The 19830-nt window shown below is 40.4% G+C and overlaps 2 protein-coding genes across 3 annotated transcripts; one reads left to right on the forward strand and one right to left on the reverse strand.

The window, feature by feature from the left end:
* Window positions 1-1726: 1726 nt before the first annotated feature.
* Window positions 1727-11759, reverse strand: fuca2 (alpha-L-fucosidase 2). Its single transcript, XM_079573526.1, has 7 exons — window positions 11559-11759; window positions 9778-9962; window positions 6556-6895; window positions 4300-4510; window positions 3890-4080; window positions 3119-3227; window positions 1727-2040 (listed from the first exon to the last, which is right to left on the reverse strand). Exons 1-7 carry the CDS (start codon window positions 11744-11746, stop codon window positions 1903-1905), a joined length of 1362 nt encoding a protein of 453 aa, XP_079429652.1. The 5' UTR covers window positions 11747-11759; the 3' UTR covers window positions 1727-1902.
* Window positions 11760-13282: 1523 nt separating this feature from the next.
* LOC306975807 (putative deoxyribonuclease TATDN3) lies at window positions 13283-19282 on the forward strand. 2 transcript variants are annotated; one of them, XM_079573567.1, is made up of 10 exons: window positions 13283-13408; window positions 13497-13529; window positions 14198-14271; window positions 14365-14449; window positions 15818-15880; window positions 15945-16054; window positions 16175-16230; window positions 16836-16948; window positions 17878-17958; window positions 19056-19282. In XM_079573567.1, exons 1-10 carry the CDS (start codon window positions 13292-13294, stop codon window positions 19197-19199), a joined length of 876 nt encoding a protein of 291 aa, XP_079429693.1. In that variant the 5' UTR covers window positions 13283-13291; the 3' UTR covers window positions 19200-19282. The 2 variants fall into 2 exon arrangements, with proteins under 2 accessions (XP_079429693.1, XP_079429694.1); XM_079573568.1 differs by having other exon boundaries at window positions 17881-17958.
* Window positions 19283-19830: the final 548 nt, after the last annotated feature.

The raw sequence follows: 19830 nt of genomic DNA on the forward strand, positions 1-19830 counted from the left end.
CACAAAACTTAAGTCTCTCTTCTGGTTCCAAAAGTATAAGCAAAAGTCTGAAACTTAAAATATGTGAAATAGGATTCGAAGTTTAAAAACAAATTCTGGGAAGTTGAGTAAGGGCTAATTTTAAAGCTCTGATGGAGCTCTTTCCAATGCAAATAAACAGGAAGTCTATATGAGCCTATTATTGTTTTGTTCTTTTAGTAAGACAGGTTTAGTTTAGCTTCTTTACTGACTGGAAACTCCATGTAAGCTGCTGACGACACGTCACCTCCACCACCAGGTGGCGCTTCTGAGGAAGATCACAGGAAGTGATCGAAGCTAGTAATGCAGGTAAACTAAACCTTCTGTCTTACTAAAAGAACACAACAGTAATAGGCTTAACCTAAGAAGACAGTATGACTCTTTCACAAAGTCTATATGAGCCTATTTTATAAAAACACACATATATCAGTCGACCTCTATTTTGTGTTGCTTTCAAAAGATTAGTTCTGAATGTTATGCAGTGTGCCTTTAATGTTCTATATGCAAGTAAATGAAACGGATCATAATCTACATCTGAATAAAAATCACATATTTATTTAAACCCGAGACACAACACAACTTAACATGTAGAAAACTCTTCATAAAATTGTTTTGTTCTTTACTGCTTTCCCGAGTCCGCCTTAACCAAGTGCATTTTCTCCAGTTCATCCATCCATTTTCTTCCGCTTTATCCGGGGCCGGGTCGCGGGGGCAGCAGTCTCAGCAGAGATGCCCAAACTTCCTGATCCACACACACTTCCTCCAGCTGTTCTGGGGGGACAGTCCCTCCAGTGTGTCCTGGGTCTTCCACGAGGCCTTGTCCCAATAGGACATGCCTGGAACACCTCCCCAGGGAAGTGACTAGGAGGTATCCGGAACAGATGCCCGAGCCACCTCAGCTGCTCTTTTTGACGCGAAGGAGCGGCGACTCTACTCCGAGCTCCTCCCGGGTAACTGAGCTCCTCACCCGATCTTGAAGGGTGCGCCCAGACACCCGGCGAAGGAAACTCATTTCAGCCGCTTGTATCCGCAATCTTGTCCTTTCGGTCATTACCCAAATCTCACGACCATAAGTGAGGGACGGAGTGTGAGATCGACAGGCGGATCAGTGCGGTCGCTGTATCGGACTGTTGTGGTGAAGAAGGAGTCGGGGGCAAAGCTCTCGATTTACTCATCAATCTACGTTCCCAGCCTCACCTATGGTTCTCCAGTTCAGCTTTACCCAAATCTAAAAGCATGCAGCCTAGAGGCCAGTGTAACGCCTCCTTTCAAAGCCTACAAATCTCATTTAAACTGATCCTTTACCTTGCTTTTCTGTTGCTCTTTTGTGACTTTTTTCTTGCATATTCGTCGCTTTTTTTTACTCTTTTGTTGCGTTGTCACTCTTGTTCTTGGCTCCTTTTTGTTGCTATTTTGATGCTTTTTTTCTAAGAAGCTGTAAGATTTGGGTAAAGCCAAGCCGGAGAAAATGCACTCGATTAAGGCTGGGGGTGAGAGGTTAAGTCATTATAGGATTTTACAAATGACAATAAAGCTATGCATGTGACATGTACAACTTTTAGGCGCTTTTGTGAGAAAATATATTCACCTTTGTTCAGAGAAGATGTTTGGATTAAAAGGAAATTATACAATCAGATCTTTAGCTGCCTCCACCTAAACTTTCAATTCTACGACTTCATATAAACGCAGCTTATTCCTCATTTCTATTGAAAAATCATCGGTGTGAAACATAAAAATGATTCAGTATCTCCTAATCAACTTCAGTAAAGCACAGTACATACAAATATCATTTACAAAACAAAATCATTTCCCTGTAGATCTCCGTTGAGTAACCCGTAGAAGTTCACATTCTTCCCGTCCCTGAGGTGAGTTTTGTCTTGTGTTTTAAGCCGCCCCCGTGATCTTCAGAGTCCACGCCCACTGGCAGGGCATCTGGTTTAGAGACAGCGTTGGCAGCAGCACCTTCATTCCCTTGGGCTTCGCGGACTCCCACTTCACAGGACCGTACCCCAACAGCGCCACCTGGACACACACCAAAGGCAGGAGTTTACAGTTTTAGTTCCGTTTTAGCCCTGTTTGGCCAGTGGGGGGCGTCTTTTTTCATACCGAGCATATCTTATATAATATTTACTCTAGTCTTTGATCTGCACCGGTCTGACTTGTTGTGGTGAATAGGTCTGAGCTCATTCTACACATTAGGACATTGCTGGAGCTTTTTGCAGGCTTTTGGTTTAAACACAATGGGCAAGGAACTGCTTCTCTATGGTCCTTATGGTGGGAGCTGACATTGCTGTAACACCTCCCCCTGGTGGTCAGGAGTGACTCCAAGAGACACCTGGAAGCATTGATTCTAATGAGACTTCCGACCTCCCAAGAACAGCTTAAAAGCCTGGCTCCAAAGAGTTTTTCTTTTGCTAAAAATCGCTATGACCCATGTGACCACGCTGGGGGAGGTGAAATATTTTTACCACATTAGTTTTTGTTTATCGGCCCGAAATTTGGAAGCATTTTCAGTACATTGACTGACTCCAGAGCCTTTCAATCAAGCTCTGGAGCTCTGTGGAGGCTCCGCCCGCTCCACAAGTGCAGGGATTCCTGCCTTTTTGCCCTTTTAAAAGGACTATAGGGAGTTTAAAATGTTAAAATTCTGTATTTTGCTCCCCCTACATGTTCCAGCCATGTCCTAATGTGTAGAATGAGCCCAGACCTGTTCACCACAACTGCCTCTAAAGTCCTGCACTGTCACTCAAAAAGGTGTCACTTCGGGTCCGAATTGCCGTCATGCACGAGCTTAATATAGAAGGTGCAGCTACACATATGGCCTGAGGTGGCAGTAGTGAGCATAAAATGGCCACCTTGCATCTAGTCCCTTTAAAGAACAGGCTACGTAGGAGGAGACAGAGCGGCCATTAAGGTTCACACAGGACTCGGGACCTTTTCTATGAATGGGGTTGAATAGGCATTAATCTCTAATTATTATATCTATGTTTTAACATCAAACACATCCTTATCACTTTCTGACCCTTTACACGTAAACCCAACTCCAGGTCTGTTTTTGATGAATATTGTAACATGGTAAAAAGCCCAGATCCGCTCTCACCTGAGTCTGGCCCTCAGTCGGGACAGGTTCCCCCAGGACCACGGCTCCAGAGTCGGGCCATTGCAGCAGGAAGGAAAAGACGGTCTTCTCCTGCGGTTTGGACGTGTACCTGCGCAAATTTGACAAGTTTGGGTTCATACAGGCAACAACTGGCCTCATATAATGCTTTTAAGGCGAGACGCTGCAGGTGAATCAGAGTAATTGGAATAATTTCAGATTAAAGCAGTACTAAGTAACTTGTAAACCTTAATAAATCCTTTCCGTAGTCCCTCTGGAGGTAACACAAGTGTTAATGGTATGATTGGCGGGGTCTTTCATCTCCCCCTGGTGTCTCTGGAGCCACCAATACACACAAATGGAATCACGAAGAAGAAGCTAACAGGCTAACGGGCAAAGCTAACTGTGGGCTAGCGCCACTTAAACAGTATTTACAGCCAAGCTTGAGTGAAAAAAATGATCTCCATTGTATAACTGGATGTATAATATCCCTCTGTCCCTTTGTCTTTTCTGTCAGCGTAGTATTTACTCTCACAGACAATTAATGAGTAAAAACACAACATGCTACGACACCTGCAGTGGCGCTTATGGCCTCTAGGGGCATGCGTTACATGAGTAGAGTCTATTTTTCACTCTGACATCAAAACTGAGGTGTTAAGGGAAGAAAAACTAGCTAAAAATCATTGATATCATTGAAAAACATTGATGTGTCTCTAGTTTTTACTGCTTAAGTCCTTGCTGCTCATGTATTCCCGTTTTGTCCCGCTTTAGTACCATATATCGGGGGTAACCGAGTCGTTCTGGGCCCTCCAGGCGCTGCTGTTGTAGATGCCCTCTCCGTTGACCCGCAGCCACTGGCCCATCTGCCGCAGACGCTCCTCAAAGATGGGGGAGATCCGGCCGTCGTGAGTGGGACCAATGTTCATCAGCAGGTTTCCCCCGCACGAGACGGTCTCCACCAGAGACTGGGAGATAAAGGAGAGGAGACTTCAGTACGCACAGAGACAAACATTTTGGATCTTTGGAAACCCTGTATTAAATCAGTAGAAACCAAGGCAAAAATGTAAGTCAATTTAAGACTAATTTGCAAAGTATAGTACATTTCTTTTGATATGGACATTGCGTCACTGATTTTCTGGGATATTCTGTAAAGTCCCGTCGTGAATGTGCGCGGACAGACTCACGGAGACGAGCTGCTCGATGCGGAGGTAGTCTTTGAGCGGCGCGTTCCTCCTGTAGCCCCAGGACTTGGTGTCTATGGTCATGCAGTTCTCCCACTTGTGCTTGAGCAGGTGCCCGGGCTGGTAGCGGTCGGAGCACGTGTAGTACCCGCCGTGTTTGCAGATGGAGCCGTAGCCCCAGCGGTCGTTCGTCACCACCGTGTCCCGCACCGGGCTGAGGGGGGGAGAGGGAAGGCTCAGAGTGATGGTCTGAAAAAGGGTTGAATGATCCTAGATTTTGTCAGTAGGTTCTTGTCCCTGCTAAGGTTTCCCAACAGGTCTCTGGATATGGGTCAAAGGTGTTTCTTGGTGTTTTAGTGTTTTCTACTTTCTAGGTTTGTGAGTCTCATTTCTCATCTCTTCATCTAGATATTAGAATCAAAAGCAAAAGAAGCTGTTGCCTAATGTTACTGCCCATTTTATCCCTCTGGACCACCTACACAGAACACTCAGTGCTTTCAGTACTCTGGCGTCTGGTGGGATTCAGAGATTCATAAATCTTGAATGATCTAGTTCCTGAATTAAAGCCCAAGAGTGGTCAAAACTCATTCCTAACTTTCTTAAGATATTTGCATCCTGATTCTTCACAGGGATGAGATGATTGACATTTTCAAACTGTCCGGGGCACTTTTCAGAGTCAGCGTCACAGAAAGCGAGCCAGAAAACGATACAAATGCTTTGTAATTAGATGCACTGATGCATGTTTGAGATTACACATTACTCTACAGAAGGACAAATCGCATTTCGTTTCACTACAAGAAAATTTAAATCAGGTGTCGTGCCTTTAAGAGTTATCTTTAAAGGGACTATAAAGAGTTTAAAAATGTTAAAATTAAGTATTTTCCTCCCCCTACATGTGTCCTACAATGTCCTAATGTGTAGAATGATCCCAGTCCTGTTCACCACAACTGCCTCTAAAATCCTGCACTGTCACTCAAAAAGTGTTACTTCGGGTCTGAAGTGCCGTCGTGCACGAGCTTAATATAGAAGGTGCAGTTACAAGTATGACCTGAGGTGGCAGTAGTGAGCATAAAATGTCGAACTTGCATCTAGCCCCTTTAAAGCTACATCTTTTATGTTTTTGATTTTTTTTCAGTAGTTGAACCATTTAGAACTAGGTTTACAGTGCAGAGCTTTTTTCCCCACAACCAGCTTCAGTTAGCTAAGTTATTGTACATGTTTTATCAGTCTATTGTGTCCAGTGTTCTTTTTTATGCTGTTGTTAGCTGGGGGGGTCAGCGCAAGTGAAAGGGACACTCAGAGGCTGAACCGGCTCAGTAGGAGGGTGGGTTCGGCGGTTGGACTGGGCACCCCCTTAACTCGGTCTTCCCCCGCCAGAGAAGTGCCGTGAGCTCCAGACTCCTCTCTCTGAGATGCTCCAAGGACAGATTGAAGAACTCTTTTGTCCCTCATGCCATCAGGCTTTATAACAGAGCCACCTCAGGGAGGAGCAGAGGCGGAGGAGGGAGGGAAATGTGAGTGGGTTCTTACCTGAGCTTAGACGAGTTGACACGTACCTATCTGGTCTTTGTGCCCGTGGAAGAGCATGGTAGCTTCCAACTTAACCCCCGTTTGGAGCCATAGGAATACATTGGGAGAGGCCAAAGGCTAACAACATCTTTGGTCGTATTGCGTGACTGAGCGCACACACTAAGACTAGGCACTAGGTCAACTCGTCTAAGCTCAGGCAAGAACATATCTCAGTATGGAAAAATGGCGGCTTGTTCCTTTAATGCTGGGGATTATGCAAATTGAACTGACTTTTTAGACCTTTTTACCATGCCACAATGTCATTCTCTTCTCAAAAACAGACCTGGAGTTATGTTTCGAGCCGCTGGCGCATCTTTGAGCAATCATTGAATCTTCCCCAAGTGGCTGTTTATACATTCACGGCGGCAGCACCGAAAAATCTTCTCCTGAGGCCCTACATATGCAGGAAATGCTTCTTTTACCTCTCAAATCTATTGCTCAGCTTTCATCGCAGGGTAAAGGGTGGGAGGGGCTTATGGTAGCTTCGCTTGGAGAATCAGGAAATGAAACTACTACTAATTTTGTTTTAGCTGTTTCATATCAATATTGAATTTTCCAGCAAAGTGTAATGGAGGCCAACTCTCACAAGACTTGACTTGGAGGTGAGTGTTTTGGGTGAGTATTTTAGATCAGGGTTTTCATCTGATTTTAGTATCTGGAAACTCTCAGGTCTCCCCAGTCTCCTCTCACCTGTCGTTGTAGAGCCAGGCCAGGAACCCCGTGCTGTTCCAGTACGTGTCCGGCGCGTCCCCGTCACCGTCCGACCACAGCACCTCGGGCTTGTACTTCAGCACCAGCTCGTACAGCTCCGGCAGCGTTTTGGACGAGGGGAAGTAGTCCGTGGTGAAGACGTTGGCGGCGTCGAGTTGGAACAGCGGGTTGAACCATTCGAACAGGGAGTGGTACAAACCCAGCCTCATGTCGCTGTGGGCCCGCACGGCTGAAGAAAGTTCATCCACCAGGTCTCGCTTTGGCCCCACGTCCACCGCGTTCCAGTTCCACGAGTTTTTAGAGCCCCACAGAGTAAAACCTGCACAGACAAGAACACAGAGACCAGACAAGCAATGAAAAAGTGACAACATTTTTTATGAAAACTCAACAAAAAGTGATGAAAAGACAATGAAAACTTGATTAAAAAATGCAACAGAAATGACTAAAATGTGATAGCAAAAACAAGGAAGAAGCTTAAATGCGTTTTGTAGGTCTTAGCTTTCAAATGAAGCCTTACACTGGCCTATAGGCTGTAAGCTAATGTATGTAAAGTAAGACAATTTTCTCGGTTAAGGCGGGGGTTAAGAGGTTAATAGTAGTAGGTAATGAGACTGAAGCTATGACCAAAATCTCCAGAGAAAAACTAAAAAACAACAACATGAAAACTAAAGAAATATTCAGGGTTGGGTTTGAGCCACTCACTCAGTGGGACATGACAGTGCAGCTTCTGTTACAGATCCTTATTTATTTTATTTTATTGGTTAATTTGGTTGAGACAGTGCATGTTAAAGGGGCTAGATCAGGGGTCGGCAACCCGCGGCTCCGGAGCCGCATGCGGCTCTTTCATCCTTACACTGCGGCTCTGAGTGGCTTGGGAAAATAAATTAAAAAAAAAAAAAAAAACCTAAATATTTAATTGAAGTGTGTTTTATTTGTGTTAGTTCTTGAATATTTTAGTTCTAAATTGGAAGATTATTGTGTTCTTGACATGTTAGAATAAATATATTTTATTGTTTTTCGTCGCTCAAAATAAACGTGATACTCGTGAAAGCCGGTACCCGCCAAAACGCCGCCTTTTCCTCCTCCTGCAGTCGTTCCTCCTGATGTTTGGGAGCCAGTCCCTGTCCCCCCCCCCCCCCCCCCGCTGGAGAACCCCACTGTTATATATTTGTCCCGATTTTCCCCGCGTTTGTGGGGAAAAAAGGGACAGTAAGAAGCGCCTTTCCCGCGGTCCCTGAATGCATCTCCCACGCTGACTCGCACCAAAACAACAGCGCGTGGTTCCAGCAGCTACACCACAGATAAGTTAAGGCTTATTTACAACCTTAGACACGTAAAACAAGCGGCGGTTTTCGCGGGGCAGGTGAAGACAGGCCTGTTTTTGTCGATTATAAAGTTTTTCCAGCTGGAGCTGAGGACTGACCAGACGAGTGAGAATCATGGATAACGAGGTTTAAGAGCAGCAAGTTCGAGGGGTTCTCAGAAGATCGAGTGCACAGTGAGTGTAGTGTTTTTATGCTTTTCTGTGAAGTAAAGTCAGCCCAAATTGTGCGGCTGTTGCACGGACTTATCTGACATGAAGCGCGTGTGTTTGTTGATGCGTTTGCCCGTGTTACGCATTGACAGGAGTGGGGTTGAACTGGTGTGACTGTCCCATAGACTGAAAAACTATTGCTATTCTCCAGTATATGCACAGGCCTGAGCTGGTCTATTTGATTTTTGTTTAACCCGATTTGGCGAGAGTCCAACGAGTCAGGGGAGCACGGCGGAGCGAGACGTCCCTGCTCCGCCTCCACCCCGGTGTGCGCGGCAGGCGATCTTGTCCACATTCGCCCAATTCTTGACAGATTTTTGACAGAACGCGACAATTCCCAATAACTCGCAGCAGCGCGCAACAGCGCGGGACGCATATTCGTGACCGTGCGTAATAATTCGTGCCATTAATCGTAACACGCAGTAACAGGTCGCAACAGTTCGTGGCGGCGCGTGAAACCTCTACCCCGTATCACCCACATTCGTGATCCTCGGCCACGAATGTGGATTCGTGGCATTCGTGACTTGTCGTCGTTATGTGTAAACCCAGCATTAGATGTCAAAAAGTATTTGCGGCTCCCAGTGTTTTCTTTTCCGGGGAAACCGGATCAAATGGCTCTTTCGGTGTTAAAGGTTGCCGACCCCTGGGCTAGATGGTCTTTAGATTGGTCTTTTTTTCTCACTACTGCCACCTCAGGTCCTATGTGTAACTGCACCTTCTAAGCTCGTGCATGAGTGACAGTGCAGGATTTTAGAGGCAGTTGTGGTGAACAGGTCTGGGCTCATTCTACACATTAGGACATGGCCCTTTAATGAACAAGCCACACCGGATTGTAGCCTTGGGCTAATTTCTATCCGTCATCCCCCATGCACACTCTGAAACACACACATTTGTGATGATCAATGGCATTGTGGCTGGCGAGACTATATGGTGTTCCTATTCAAGACACTTTGATAAGAACGACTGAATATAGGCTAGAGAGTTACATTTTTTTAATTCTCTGCTGGTGGTGTGCCTCGTGATTTTTTTTTTTTTTTTTTTAATGAAAAATATGTGCCTTGGCTCCAAAAGGTTGAAAAACACTGCTTTAAGAGACTAGATGCAGGTTGGGCATTTTATGCTCACTACTGCCACCTCAGGTCTTAAACGTAACTGCAGCTTCTATATTAACCTCGTGCATGACGGCAACTTTTTGAGAGCAGGATTTTAGAGGCAGTTGTGGTGAACAGGTCTGGGCTCATTCTACACATTAGGACGTGGCTGGAACGTGCAGGGGAGGAAAATACTTATACTGTTATACTGAATATACTTACTGTATAGTCCCTTTAAGTTTACTTTATTGACACGTCCTCATGCGGTGCCACTTTAGCTTTATGTGGGGAAAAGGCCAAGTGAATTGTACAATGACAGTAAAGTCTCTTCTAATCCCTTATAGGGCCATTTTCAAACCAATAATAGAGTTTCTGCAAGAGGTACTTGTTTCATCATCTTTACAGTTTAGAATTACAGAAGTGACAGGGCTTTTCAACTTGACAAATTGTGTTCAATGCACAACACATTTAGAAATGTTAAAGCCATAGAGCGCTACATTTCACCCAATAAATAGAATAAAATACAAGCAACGTTTAATTACTAATGTCATCCTAGTTCTATTTCCCGGCTCGTACCTTCGTGGTGTTTGGTCGTGAGGACGACGTATTTCGCGCCCGATGCGTTGAAAATGTCCGTCCACTCTTTGGCGTCGAAAAACTCTGCAGTGAAGTGAGGAGCGAAGTCTTGGTACTGGAAGTCGGGAGGGAAGTTCTTCTTCATGAAGTTCACGTAATCCGTCATGTTCTTGTGCCAGTACCACCTATGAGGCCATAAAGACATGAATGCTTTATTAAGACATTAATGTTTATTTACCAAGGATGAAAACGCAACTAAAAAGTGCCAGAAAAGCAACAATAGCAAAATAAAAAGGCAAAAAAAAGTGACATTGAAACAACATTGAAGTGTTGCAGCCGGTCTCCATCGAGGGAGACAGTGTGGACCTGGGCCTACAGCTGGACCACAGACTGGACTGGGCTGCCTATACAGACATGTTCTCCCATAAGGAGTCATTTGTCCTTAAGGCCATTCAGCTGTGTAATATGTCTTGTGATAAGTGACAGAATGGACTCATTTTTACAGTTGCTGACTTGTGTTTTTAGTGGATTATTTATATATTGCTTCTGCTGAGACATGGATTTCCCTTGGGATCAGTAAAGTATTTATCTATCTATCTTATCTATCTGGAAAAAAGCAACACAGAAGCAACTAAACAGTGACAAAAGCATGTTAGGAAAGCAACAATAACACAACAAGTTAAAAAAACACAAGAAAAAGCTTCAGATGTGACAAAATCCCGACGACAACAAAGTAAGGATCCGTTTTGTCGGTCTTTAGTTTTCACTGTTTTACACTGTTGCTCTCCAGTCAAGAGGCTTACAGATTTGGGTAGAGCTGAACTGGAGAAAATGTGCTCGGTTAAGGTGGGGAGTAAGAGGTTAAAGCCCAAACCATTGATCCAAGCTCAGTAGTTGAGGCAAACTGAGTTGTGAAACGATTCACTGAATGTGCCTGGGCTTTGAAAACACAGAGGAACAACACTTTATGACATCAGCAGGGGGTGTCATAACCCTAGAGCAAATACATGTATGTGATTTTCATTATGATGGTTTATCTGAGTGTCCTGGGTCTCTGAGCTTCAGCTTTGTCTTTCACATCTCTGATGGCCTGGGTGTTTTCCTCCAAAACACACTTTCCTACAGGCTCATGTTTGGGTGATTTTCACCCAGTGATAGTGATAGAAGGGACGGTCGGGTTAATGTATTTAATCAGGAAATCTTGCCCCTTTCAAGGTTGACACACATTTATTTTGCGACTTCAACTCCAGCTTTGCTCCTGTCGCAGAGTTCGGTGTCTCTGGCCTCACAGTGAGTGAGGAACAGGAACATTCAAAATATGACATTTAGTTTCTCTCTCCTGTCTCTGTTTGTGCCAAGGACAATGAGCCTTTATCAGAGAAGTCTCACATATCCCAGGAATGGCTCCATCTTCAATATTAAATTTTTTGTTCCCAAATTCCGAATTTTCCAGTAATTTTGGAGCATTTTCATCTGATTCTTTTCTTTCATTTTATTAGACATGACACAGTTTAATATAAAAGAACACGACTTAAATGTGTCATGTATTGTTTTGGTATATATTGATGACAAGTACTTTTTTTGGGTCGGATTAAAATCACCCGGCGTTATGAATTAGAGTGATAGTGTTCTAAGGTTAAGGAGACAGACTAAATATGCAGAATAACTCATAAAACAAAACCTCCAGATTAAGTTTTACATGGGAATACTATAATAAAGTGCAATCAGTTTATAAACAGATATAAAACTATTAATCATATGTAAATGTGTAGAATTCTCACCAGAACCACTCGCTGCCGAAGCTGGGCACAGAGAAGACCCCCCAGTGGATGAAGATGCCAAACTTGGCCTGATCGAACCACTGTGGCAGCGGTCTGGAGTCGATCGAGTCCCAATTCGGCTCATATTTGGCTGCACAGTTCCCTATTATCATCAAAAATATGGAAATACAGCCTAGAACTGCCGCCATTGCAGGTTTTAAACTCCCCAAAAATCAGTGCTGTCGGTTTGATCCGAGAGCCCGGGTTCGTAAAACAGGTTTAGATTAAGTAACAAGTAAAAAATCACATGATGAATGAACAAAAACAAGGAAATAAAGCGAAAGTAGGCGGTGATTGCAGGCTTTGACCTATCACACAAGGGGGCGTTTGATATTCACACCTGCAGGGAGAAGCGGTGTTTAGTACGGCGGCGCATTGGGGCCAGCTAGTGAAAAAAAAAAAAAAAGTTTTCGAGATTTTGAAAGAGAAAAAAACAACAATATGCCTGAAAAAAGTTGCGAATTTGCTAGAAAAAAAATCGCAAATTTATGTGAGAAAAAAAAAGTCAAACATTTGCCATTAAAAAAAGCAGATTTATGAGAAAAAACAAAGTTGCAAAATGGTTGGGAAAAAATATTAAAGATGGTACTGTGTTGGCCTGGCTCATGTCACGTTCAACTTTGATTTATTTGACAGGGAACAAGAGCATCATCATTAACATGAGACGATGCTTTTACTCAGAGCTCATGTCCATGTGCTAGCCCTAGTAGAAATAATAAATCATAATTTATGCTTAAATAAAAACTAATTTGTCACATAATAATTATAAGATAAAAAATAATTTCTAGCAAATTTGCTACTTTTTTTCTGGCACATATTTGTTTCGTCTTTGTCACATTTTTTGCCAATTTTTTGTTGTTTTCGTCACACATTCTTGTCACTTTTTCATCACTTTTTGTCAATTTTTTTGTCTTTTTTTCATCATATTTTTGTCATTTTTTAAATCACATTTTTACCATTTTTTTCACTTTTTTGTCATTTTTTCATCACATTTTTTGTCATTTTTTGATCACATTTTTGTCTTTTTTTAATCATATTTTTGTCATTTTTAATCATATTTTTGTCATTTTTTTATCACATTTTTGTCTTTTTTTAATCATATTTTTGTCATTTTTTTATCACATTTTTGTCTTTTTTTAATCATATTTTTGTCATTTTTTGATCACATTTTTGTCATTTTTTGATCATATTTTTGTCATTTTTAGGCCGCATCTTTTGACTTTTTTCTCTCTCTCTGAAATCTGCTGGTTTTTTACTGTGTTTTTACAAAAAATCTGGGACAGTTTTTCTTTATGGGCTTCACATAATAATTTAGGAACAATATATTTGTCTTATACTGATATTACATTCAGAACTATTTTGGAGAACAAGAAAAAACAATTCACACTTAATAATAGTATTATTTTGCCAAAGAAAAAAACACAAATGTAAATTTGGTAACACAAAACCCGATTTTTATTGTCTTTCTAAAAGAATGAATATCTCTGAAGGACTCTTTAAAACTTTGTAACTTCAAGAATGTCTTGTATGTATTGCATGTATTGTTCTACTGTTGTTTTGTACTCAATAAGTACTTGAATATTTTGAAAAAGTGCGCCTGTAAGCTTTTTTTAATAATAAAAAATAAAATAAAAATCTGCTACTATTTTCGAGCAAACGCTGTACAGTAAATCGAGCGCACTGCGTCTCCGCGCATGCGCAGGAGAGGAAACTTTCCGGAAGTCGCTAATGTTTTGGTTTTGGAGCTCGGCGTCCACATGACAGGCTTCATCGACTGCCACTGTCATATCTCTTCAGGGGATTTTGACAAGGTTCTACAGCGTTTTTAAGATTTATAATGCTTTGTAAACATTGTGCTTTAAAACTATTAAGTTAACACGTGTTTGTGCCCGTTGACAGGATTTGGAAGAAGTGATTGAGAGTTCCAAAAAGGTTGGCTACGTTATTCATTGTGTCAAATTCCTTCGAAATAGCCATTGCACTGTCCGTAAAACGCAGGGTTCTAGTCATTTTTAGAAGAAATACGTTACTTCTTCTAATAGATTAATATGATTTTGGGTTTCATGTCAATAACTTTACTGGAGTCAACGTTTAGTTACCATGGAGATCCGCCATCTTTGCAACTGTTTTTCCATTGACTAACATTAGCTAAAAACAGTATAAAAACAGAAGAAACAAGTAGTGGAATAACTCCATTAGCTGCTGAGTTACTGCTGGTAAATAGTCTAAGTGTTTTAATGTGAACAATAACTCCAGTATTTAAACTTTTAAAACCTCCATTAGTTTGCAATTGCTGCTAATCCCATAATGCTCAGCGGTTTGACATCACATTCCCAAACTCTTTCTGAGTGTGGGCTATTTCAAGGAATAAAAAACAAAGATATTGAAACTATATTTAACCTCTGAACCCCCACCTGAACTGAGCACATTTTCTCCAGTTTGGCTTTACTCAAATCTAAAAGCTTCTTGAAAAAAGTGTCAAAAAAGCGACTAAATTGAGGATGAAAATGCCTCTAAGCAAATTCTGCAAGTCCAAATGTGTGAAGTTTCTGGCATTGATATGTGAAATGTTAATTCTGTGATGCCTGTGCTTGTCCTAGGCCGGGTTATTGGGGATTTTGGCAGTAGCTGAACATTGTGGAGAATTTGAGAAGATTATAGAGCTGTCGAAAAGGTACAAACAAAAGAGGAAACAGAACATGTGTCCATTGACTGTGTTGAGGGCTTTTGTGATCTGTATGTTGTCTTTTTTTTTCTTTTTTCTTAGGTTCCCGGGTTTTGTTTTTCCATGTCTTGGAGTTCATCCTGTTCAATATGTTTCTCCAGAGCAGCAGAGAGGCGCCGCTCCAGAGGTGAGGGTCTGGAGCCGTAAAACAGGACCACTATTGTAACACAACACACTCTAACACACTTCTTTTCCAGAGATTTTCTTTAACCTGTTTCCCAAAGTGTGCAAATGTATTTAACCTCTTCATACCCCACCTTAACTGAGTGCATTTTGTCCAGTTCAGTTTTACCCAAATCTAGAAGCTTCTCGACTACAGAGGAACAGCCTATAGGCCAGAGTAACACCTCATTTGAAAGCTAAGACCTGCAAAACTCATTGTGTAGGATCTTTTTCCTCACCTTGTCGTCACGTTTTTTTTGACATTTTTGTGCCGTATTTGTCACATTTTGTGCCACATTTTTGTTGGTTTTGTCTCACATTCTTGTCACTTTATCACTTTTTGTCACATTTTTGTCTTTTTTTAAATCCAATTTTTGCAATTTTTTCATCAAATTTTTGCCATTTTTTCATCATATTTTTGACATTTTTAGGTCACATTTTTGTCTTTTTTTTTAATCACATTTTTGCAATTTTTTCATCACATTTATGTAGTTTTTTTTGCTATTTTTGCATCACATTTTTGTCATTTTTAGGTCACATTTTGGTCTTTTTTTAATTCATATTTTTGTCTTTTTTAATTCATATTTTTGTCTTTTTTAATCATTTTTGTCTTTTTTCCATCACATTTTTGTCTTTTTTATCAAATTTTTGCTATTTTTTCATCACATTTACATCACATTTTTTTTGTCATTTTGCATCCCATTTTTGTCATTTTTAGGTCTTATTTTTGTAATTTTTTTATCACATTTTTGTCATTTCATCAATTTTCTGTTGCTCTTTGGTGGCTTTTTCATCCTCGTTTTCGTCTTTTTTTTTGTTGCTATTCTGACACTTTTTTCAAGAAGCTTTTACAGAGATTTGTAGAAAATGTCACTTTTTCATCACTTTTTGTCACATTTTTGTCTTTTTTTTTTAAACAAATTTTCGTCTTTTTTCATCACATTTTTGTCTTTTTTTAAATCTTTTTTTTTTTTCATCACTTTTTTTTTTTTTAACATATTTTTGTCATCACATTTTTGTCAGTTTTTCATCACATTTTTGTCAGTTTTAAATCATATTTTTATCTTTTTTTTTTCCATCACATTTCTGTAATTTTTTTGTTATTTTTGCATCCCATTTTAGTCATTTTTAGGTCCCATTTTTGTAGTTTTTTTTAAATCACATTTTTGTCATATCATTACTTTTCTGTTTACTTTTCTATTTTGTTGCTATTCTGACACTTTTTTCAAGAAGCTTTTAGATTTGAAATTCGTAGAAAATGTGCTCGGCTCAGGTGGGGGTTAAGAGGTAAAGCCTGAGTGAGAGTAAATCTTTATCTCTGTCTCTCTGTCAGGATCTAGATGCGGCGTTACCGATCATAGAGAAGTACAAAGACCAGCTTGTCGCCATCGGAGAGGTACCATGATGTTATTAACCTATTTATTCATCCGTCCACTCGCTTTACCATCTGTTTGCATTAGGTCGGTCTGGATTTCACTCCGCGGTTTGTGAGCGGTGACGCGGACAAAGACAATCAAAGACAGGTCCTAACCCGGCAGGTGGAGCTCGCGAAGCAGCTGGATCTCCCCATGTAGGTCACAGGGTCACTCACTATTTACCCTTTTGTGTATCATTCATTCCCTAAACGTGACTTATTATAAATGTTTAAGAGTATAGTGTATGTTTACCATTGTCTTGCCTCATCGACCAGAAACGTCCACTCTCGGTCGGCAGGAAGACCCACCATCCACCTCCTCAAAGAGCTCGGTAGGAAATCAGATATCCTATAATCCTATAATTTGACCCTTTGTAATAATTGCTGTATTTTTTGTCTTTTTTTTGCTGGATTATTGTCACTTTTTTGCTGGATTTTTGTCTTTTTTTCTGCTGGATTTTTGTCATTTTTTTGCTGGATCTTTGTCATTTTTCTGCTGGATTTTTGTCATGTTTTGCTGAATTGTTGTCTTTTTTTGCAGGATTTTTTTTTTTTTGCTAAATTTTTGTCATTTTTTTGCTGGATTTTTGTCTCTTTTTTTTCTGAATTTTTGTCATTTTTCTGCTGGATTTTTGTCTTTTTTCTGCTGGAACTTTGTCACTTTTTTGCTGGATTTTTGTCTTTTTTTTGCAGGATTTTTGTCATTTTTCAGCTGGATTTTTGTCTTTTTTGCTGGATTTTAGTCATTTTTCCGCTGGATTTTTGTCATTTTTCTGCTGGATTTTTGTCTTTTTTTGCTGATTTTTTGTCATTTTTTCGCTGGATTTTTGTCATTTTTCTGCTGGATTTTTGTCACTTTTTTGTTGAGTTTTTGAAATCTGATATCCTATAATCCTATAATTTGACCGTTTGTATTAATTGCTGTTCTGTGGATTAGGAGTGGAGAGAGCGCTGCTTCATGCCTTCGATGGGAAACCGTCTGTGGCTTTGGAGGGAGTGAAGGCCGGGTACTACTTCTCCATCCCTCCTTCCATAGTGCGCAGTGAACAGGTGACCAGTTTACACTTGATTTCTTCATAAAATTCTTCAATGTTTGAACTTGGGCTCACAATCAAATCACTATTTGCATTGGTTACAAACACCACAAAGACTGATTATTGAGGCAGTGGAATATTCTGTGCAAGCAAAAGAATGTCGTGTACTCTGGTCTATTCAATATCACAATACTAGTCAGAAAAAGTGCAATAAGATGTTTTTCCAAAATTGTGCAGCCCTAAAATGAACTGTTCTTTAAAGGGACTATATGGAGTTTAAAAATGTTAAAACCAAGTATTTTCCTCCCAGGGTAAACCTGCAAACCTACAAAACTGATCCAAGTTTCTTCCCTTTTTTTTGTGGTCAAGTCTTAGACATTTCTCTCATGTTTTTGTTGTTTTTTTATGAGGTTTGTGCCAAAGTTTTGTCACATTTTCGTTGCATTTTTGTAGTGTTGTGGTCGCATTTTTGTTTTTTAGTGTAATGTAACTGTGACGCAGTCTAAAAGGAAAAAACAGTGGCAGAAGCAACAAAAATGTGCTGGAAAAGCAACAATAACAGATGACTAAAGAGAGATGAAAATCAGATGGGGGAAAAAGCAACAAAAAAAAGACGAAAACACCTCCAAAACACTTCCAAAATGTGGCAAAAACACGGTAAAAAAGCAACAATAACATGACCAAAAAAGCAACAAAAAGCATGGCTAAAAAAAACAAAACAAGAAAGCCACGAAAGCCAAAAAAGTGACCAGAAACAATGCAACAAGGAAGTTTTGATCTTGAGCTTTGTGCAGGCCTAGAGGCTGTAAACTCCAGTTGAGAAGCTTTTAGATTTGGGTAAAACTGAAGTGGAGCAAAAGCACTTGGTTAAGAGGTTAAGTCCGCTCCTTTATAGACTGAAATGTTGCCAATTGTCATTTGTTAACTGTTCTTTTTTCTCCCAAGAAGCAGAAACTGGTGAAACAGCTTCCACTGGAGAACATTTGCCTCGAGACGGATTCACCGGCGCTCGGTCCCGAGAAACAGGTAATATAAACCGTATGAAGAGATTTAGGAAAGATGATCTGTGATGAACAGGTTTCACTTGATTTTTTGTGCCATCAATGTTGACAGTAAACCTACTGTAATGCTGCTTCTGTCCAGCAGATGTCGCCAAAACGCGCACATAGAACTTGAATTTTGCCTAAGATTTGTTTAACCTCTTACCACCGGCCAAAACCAAATGCATTCTCTCCACTTTGCCATTGTCGTCACTTTTTACTTCCATCATGTGTTTTTGTCACTTTTTTTTACTTTTTGATGCATTTTTGTCACTTTTTTGTTGCTGTTTTGTCACATTTTTGCTGCTCTTTTGTCACATTTTCTGCTGCTCTTTTGTCACTTTTTGCTGGATGTTTGTCTTTTTTTTGCTGGATTTTTGTCATTTTTCTGATGGATTTTTGTCACTTTTTTGCTGGATTTTAGTCATTTTTCTGATGGATTTTGGGCACTTTTTTGCTGGATTTTTGTCATTTTTTTGCTGGATTTTTATCATTTTTCTGATGGATTTTGGTCACTTTTTTGCTGGATTTTTGTCATTTTTTTCTGGATCACTTTTTTGTTGCTCTTTTGTCACTTTTTTGACGCTTTTTTTGGTCATTTTTAGCATTTTTTTGTCGTGTTTACATCCTCATTTTCTTCTCGTTTTTTGTCGCTGTTTTGAAGAAGCTTTTAGATTTGGATAATTTGTAGAAAACATGTTCAGGTGGGAGTTAAGAGGTTAAGAGAATGGAAATGTCGCTTTTTAAATATATTCCATAAATATAATCAAGCTGTGTCTCTAGATATGACTTTACTGATGGCCGCGTTGATTTATTCGTTGATTTATTCGTTGATTGATTCGTTGATTTCTTCGTTAATTTATTCCAAAACCATTTCACTCGACGTAAAAGCTGATTGTGTTAAATTGTTTGTTTTGGATCTTGAGTGTATTATTTCCTGTTGTCAGATCTTATCACTGAAACCAGTTTGTGATAATCTTATCAGCGCTAATGTGTCTGTTAACTGATGTTATTTCTCTGCAAATGTAAAGAGATTTCGAGAACAAACTGAAGCCTTTGAAACGGTGTGTGTGTCGTCTGCAGGTGAGGAATGAACCGAAGAACATCAGCGTCTCGGCCGAGTACGTGGCCAAAGTGAAAGGCGTGTCTTTGGAGAAAGTGATGGAGGTGACGACGCAGAACGCCCTCAGACTCTTCCCCAAACTCAAGTCAGCGATCAGACTGTGACAAAATCAGTGTCAGCCTTGTACAGACACAAATAAAGTTTTATTTATGTTGAATAATAAATGGAACAAACACAGACAGATACTGCATTCTGTGTTTAAATGATGTACTTCTAAAGGCACAAGAAAATATCAGTTTAACCCTGGTTTATCTGAGTGTCCTGGGTCTCTGGGCTTCAGCTCTGTCTTTGACATCTTTGATGGCCTGGGGGTTTTCCTCCAAAACACACTTTTCCCTGCAGGCTCATGTTCAGGTGATTTTCACCCAGCGATAGTGAGAGAAGGGAGGGTCGGGTTAACGTCTTAACTCCTACCTGAACATGTTTTCTCCTGTTCTCCTGTTCTCCAAATCTAAAAGCTTCTTCAAAACAGAGAGAAAAAACGTGAAGAAAATGAGGATGTAAACGCAACAAAACCCGCTAAAAAGTGACCCAAAAAAAAGACAAAAATCCAGCAGAAAAAATACAAAAATCCAGCAAAAAAAGAAACAAAATCAGCAAAAAAAGACAAAAATCCAGCAAAAAAAGACAAAAAAACAGCAAAAAAAGACAAAAATCCAGCAAAAAATGACAAAAGAGCATCAAAAAAGTGATAAAAAAAAGTGTCAAAAACACATGAGGGAAAGAAAAAGTGAC

This window comes from Gobius niger (assembly GCF_951799975.1).
Source record: "Gobius niger genome assembly, chromosome: 16".
Classification (NCBI taxonomy): Eukaryota; Metazoa; Chordata; class Actinopteri; order Gobiiformes; family Gobiidae; genus Gobius; species Gobius niger.

What these genes read in the sequence shown, in the direction of transcription:
- fuca2 (XM_079573526.1), bottom strand. Translation starts at nt 11,746, where the DNA reads ATGGCGGCAGTTCTAGGCTGTATTTCCATATTTTTGATGATAATAGGG. An exon ending in CACGACCAAACACCACGAAG is followed by an intron (nt 6,896 to 9,777) that starts GTACGAGCCGGG and finishes TTGTCTGTGCAG; the next exon opens with GTTTTACTCTGTGGGGCTCT. An exon ending in GCATCGAGCAGCTCGTCTCC is followed by an intron (nt 4,081 to 4,299) that starts GTGAGTCTGTCC and finishes TTTATCTCCCAG; the next exon opens with TCTCTGGTGGAGACCGTCTC.
- LOC306975807 (XM_079573567.1), top strand. Translation starts at nt 13,292, where the DNA reads ATGCGCAGGAGAGGAAACTTTCCGGAAGTCGCTAATGTTTTGGTTTTG. An exon ending in AAGCAGCTGGATCTCCCCAT is followed by an intron (nt 16,055 to 16,174) that starts GTAGGTCACAGG and finishes CTCATCGACCAG; the next exon opens with AAACGTCCACTCTCGGTCGG. An exon ending in CGCTCGGTCCCGAGAAACAG is followed by an intron (nt 17,959 to 19,055) that starts GTAATATAAACC and finishes TGTCGTCTGCAG; the next exon opens with GTGAGGAATGAACCGAAGAA.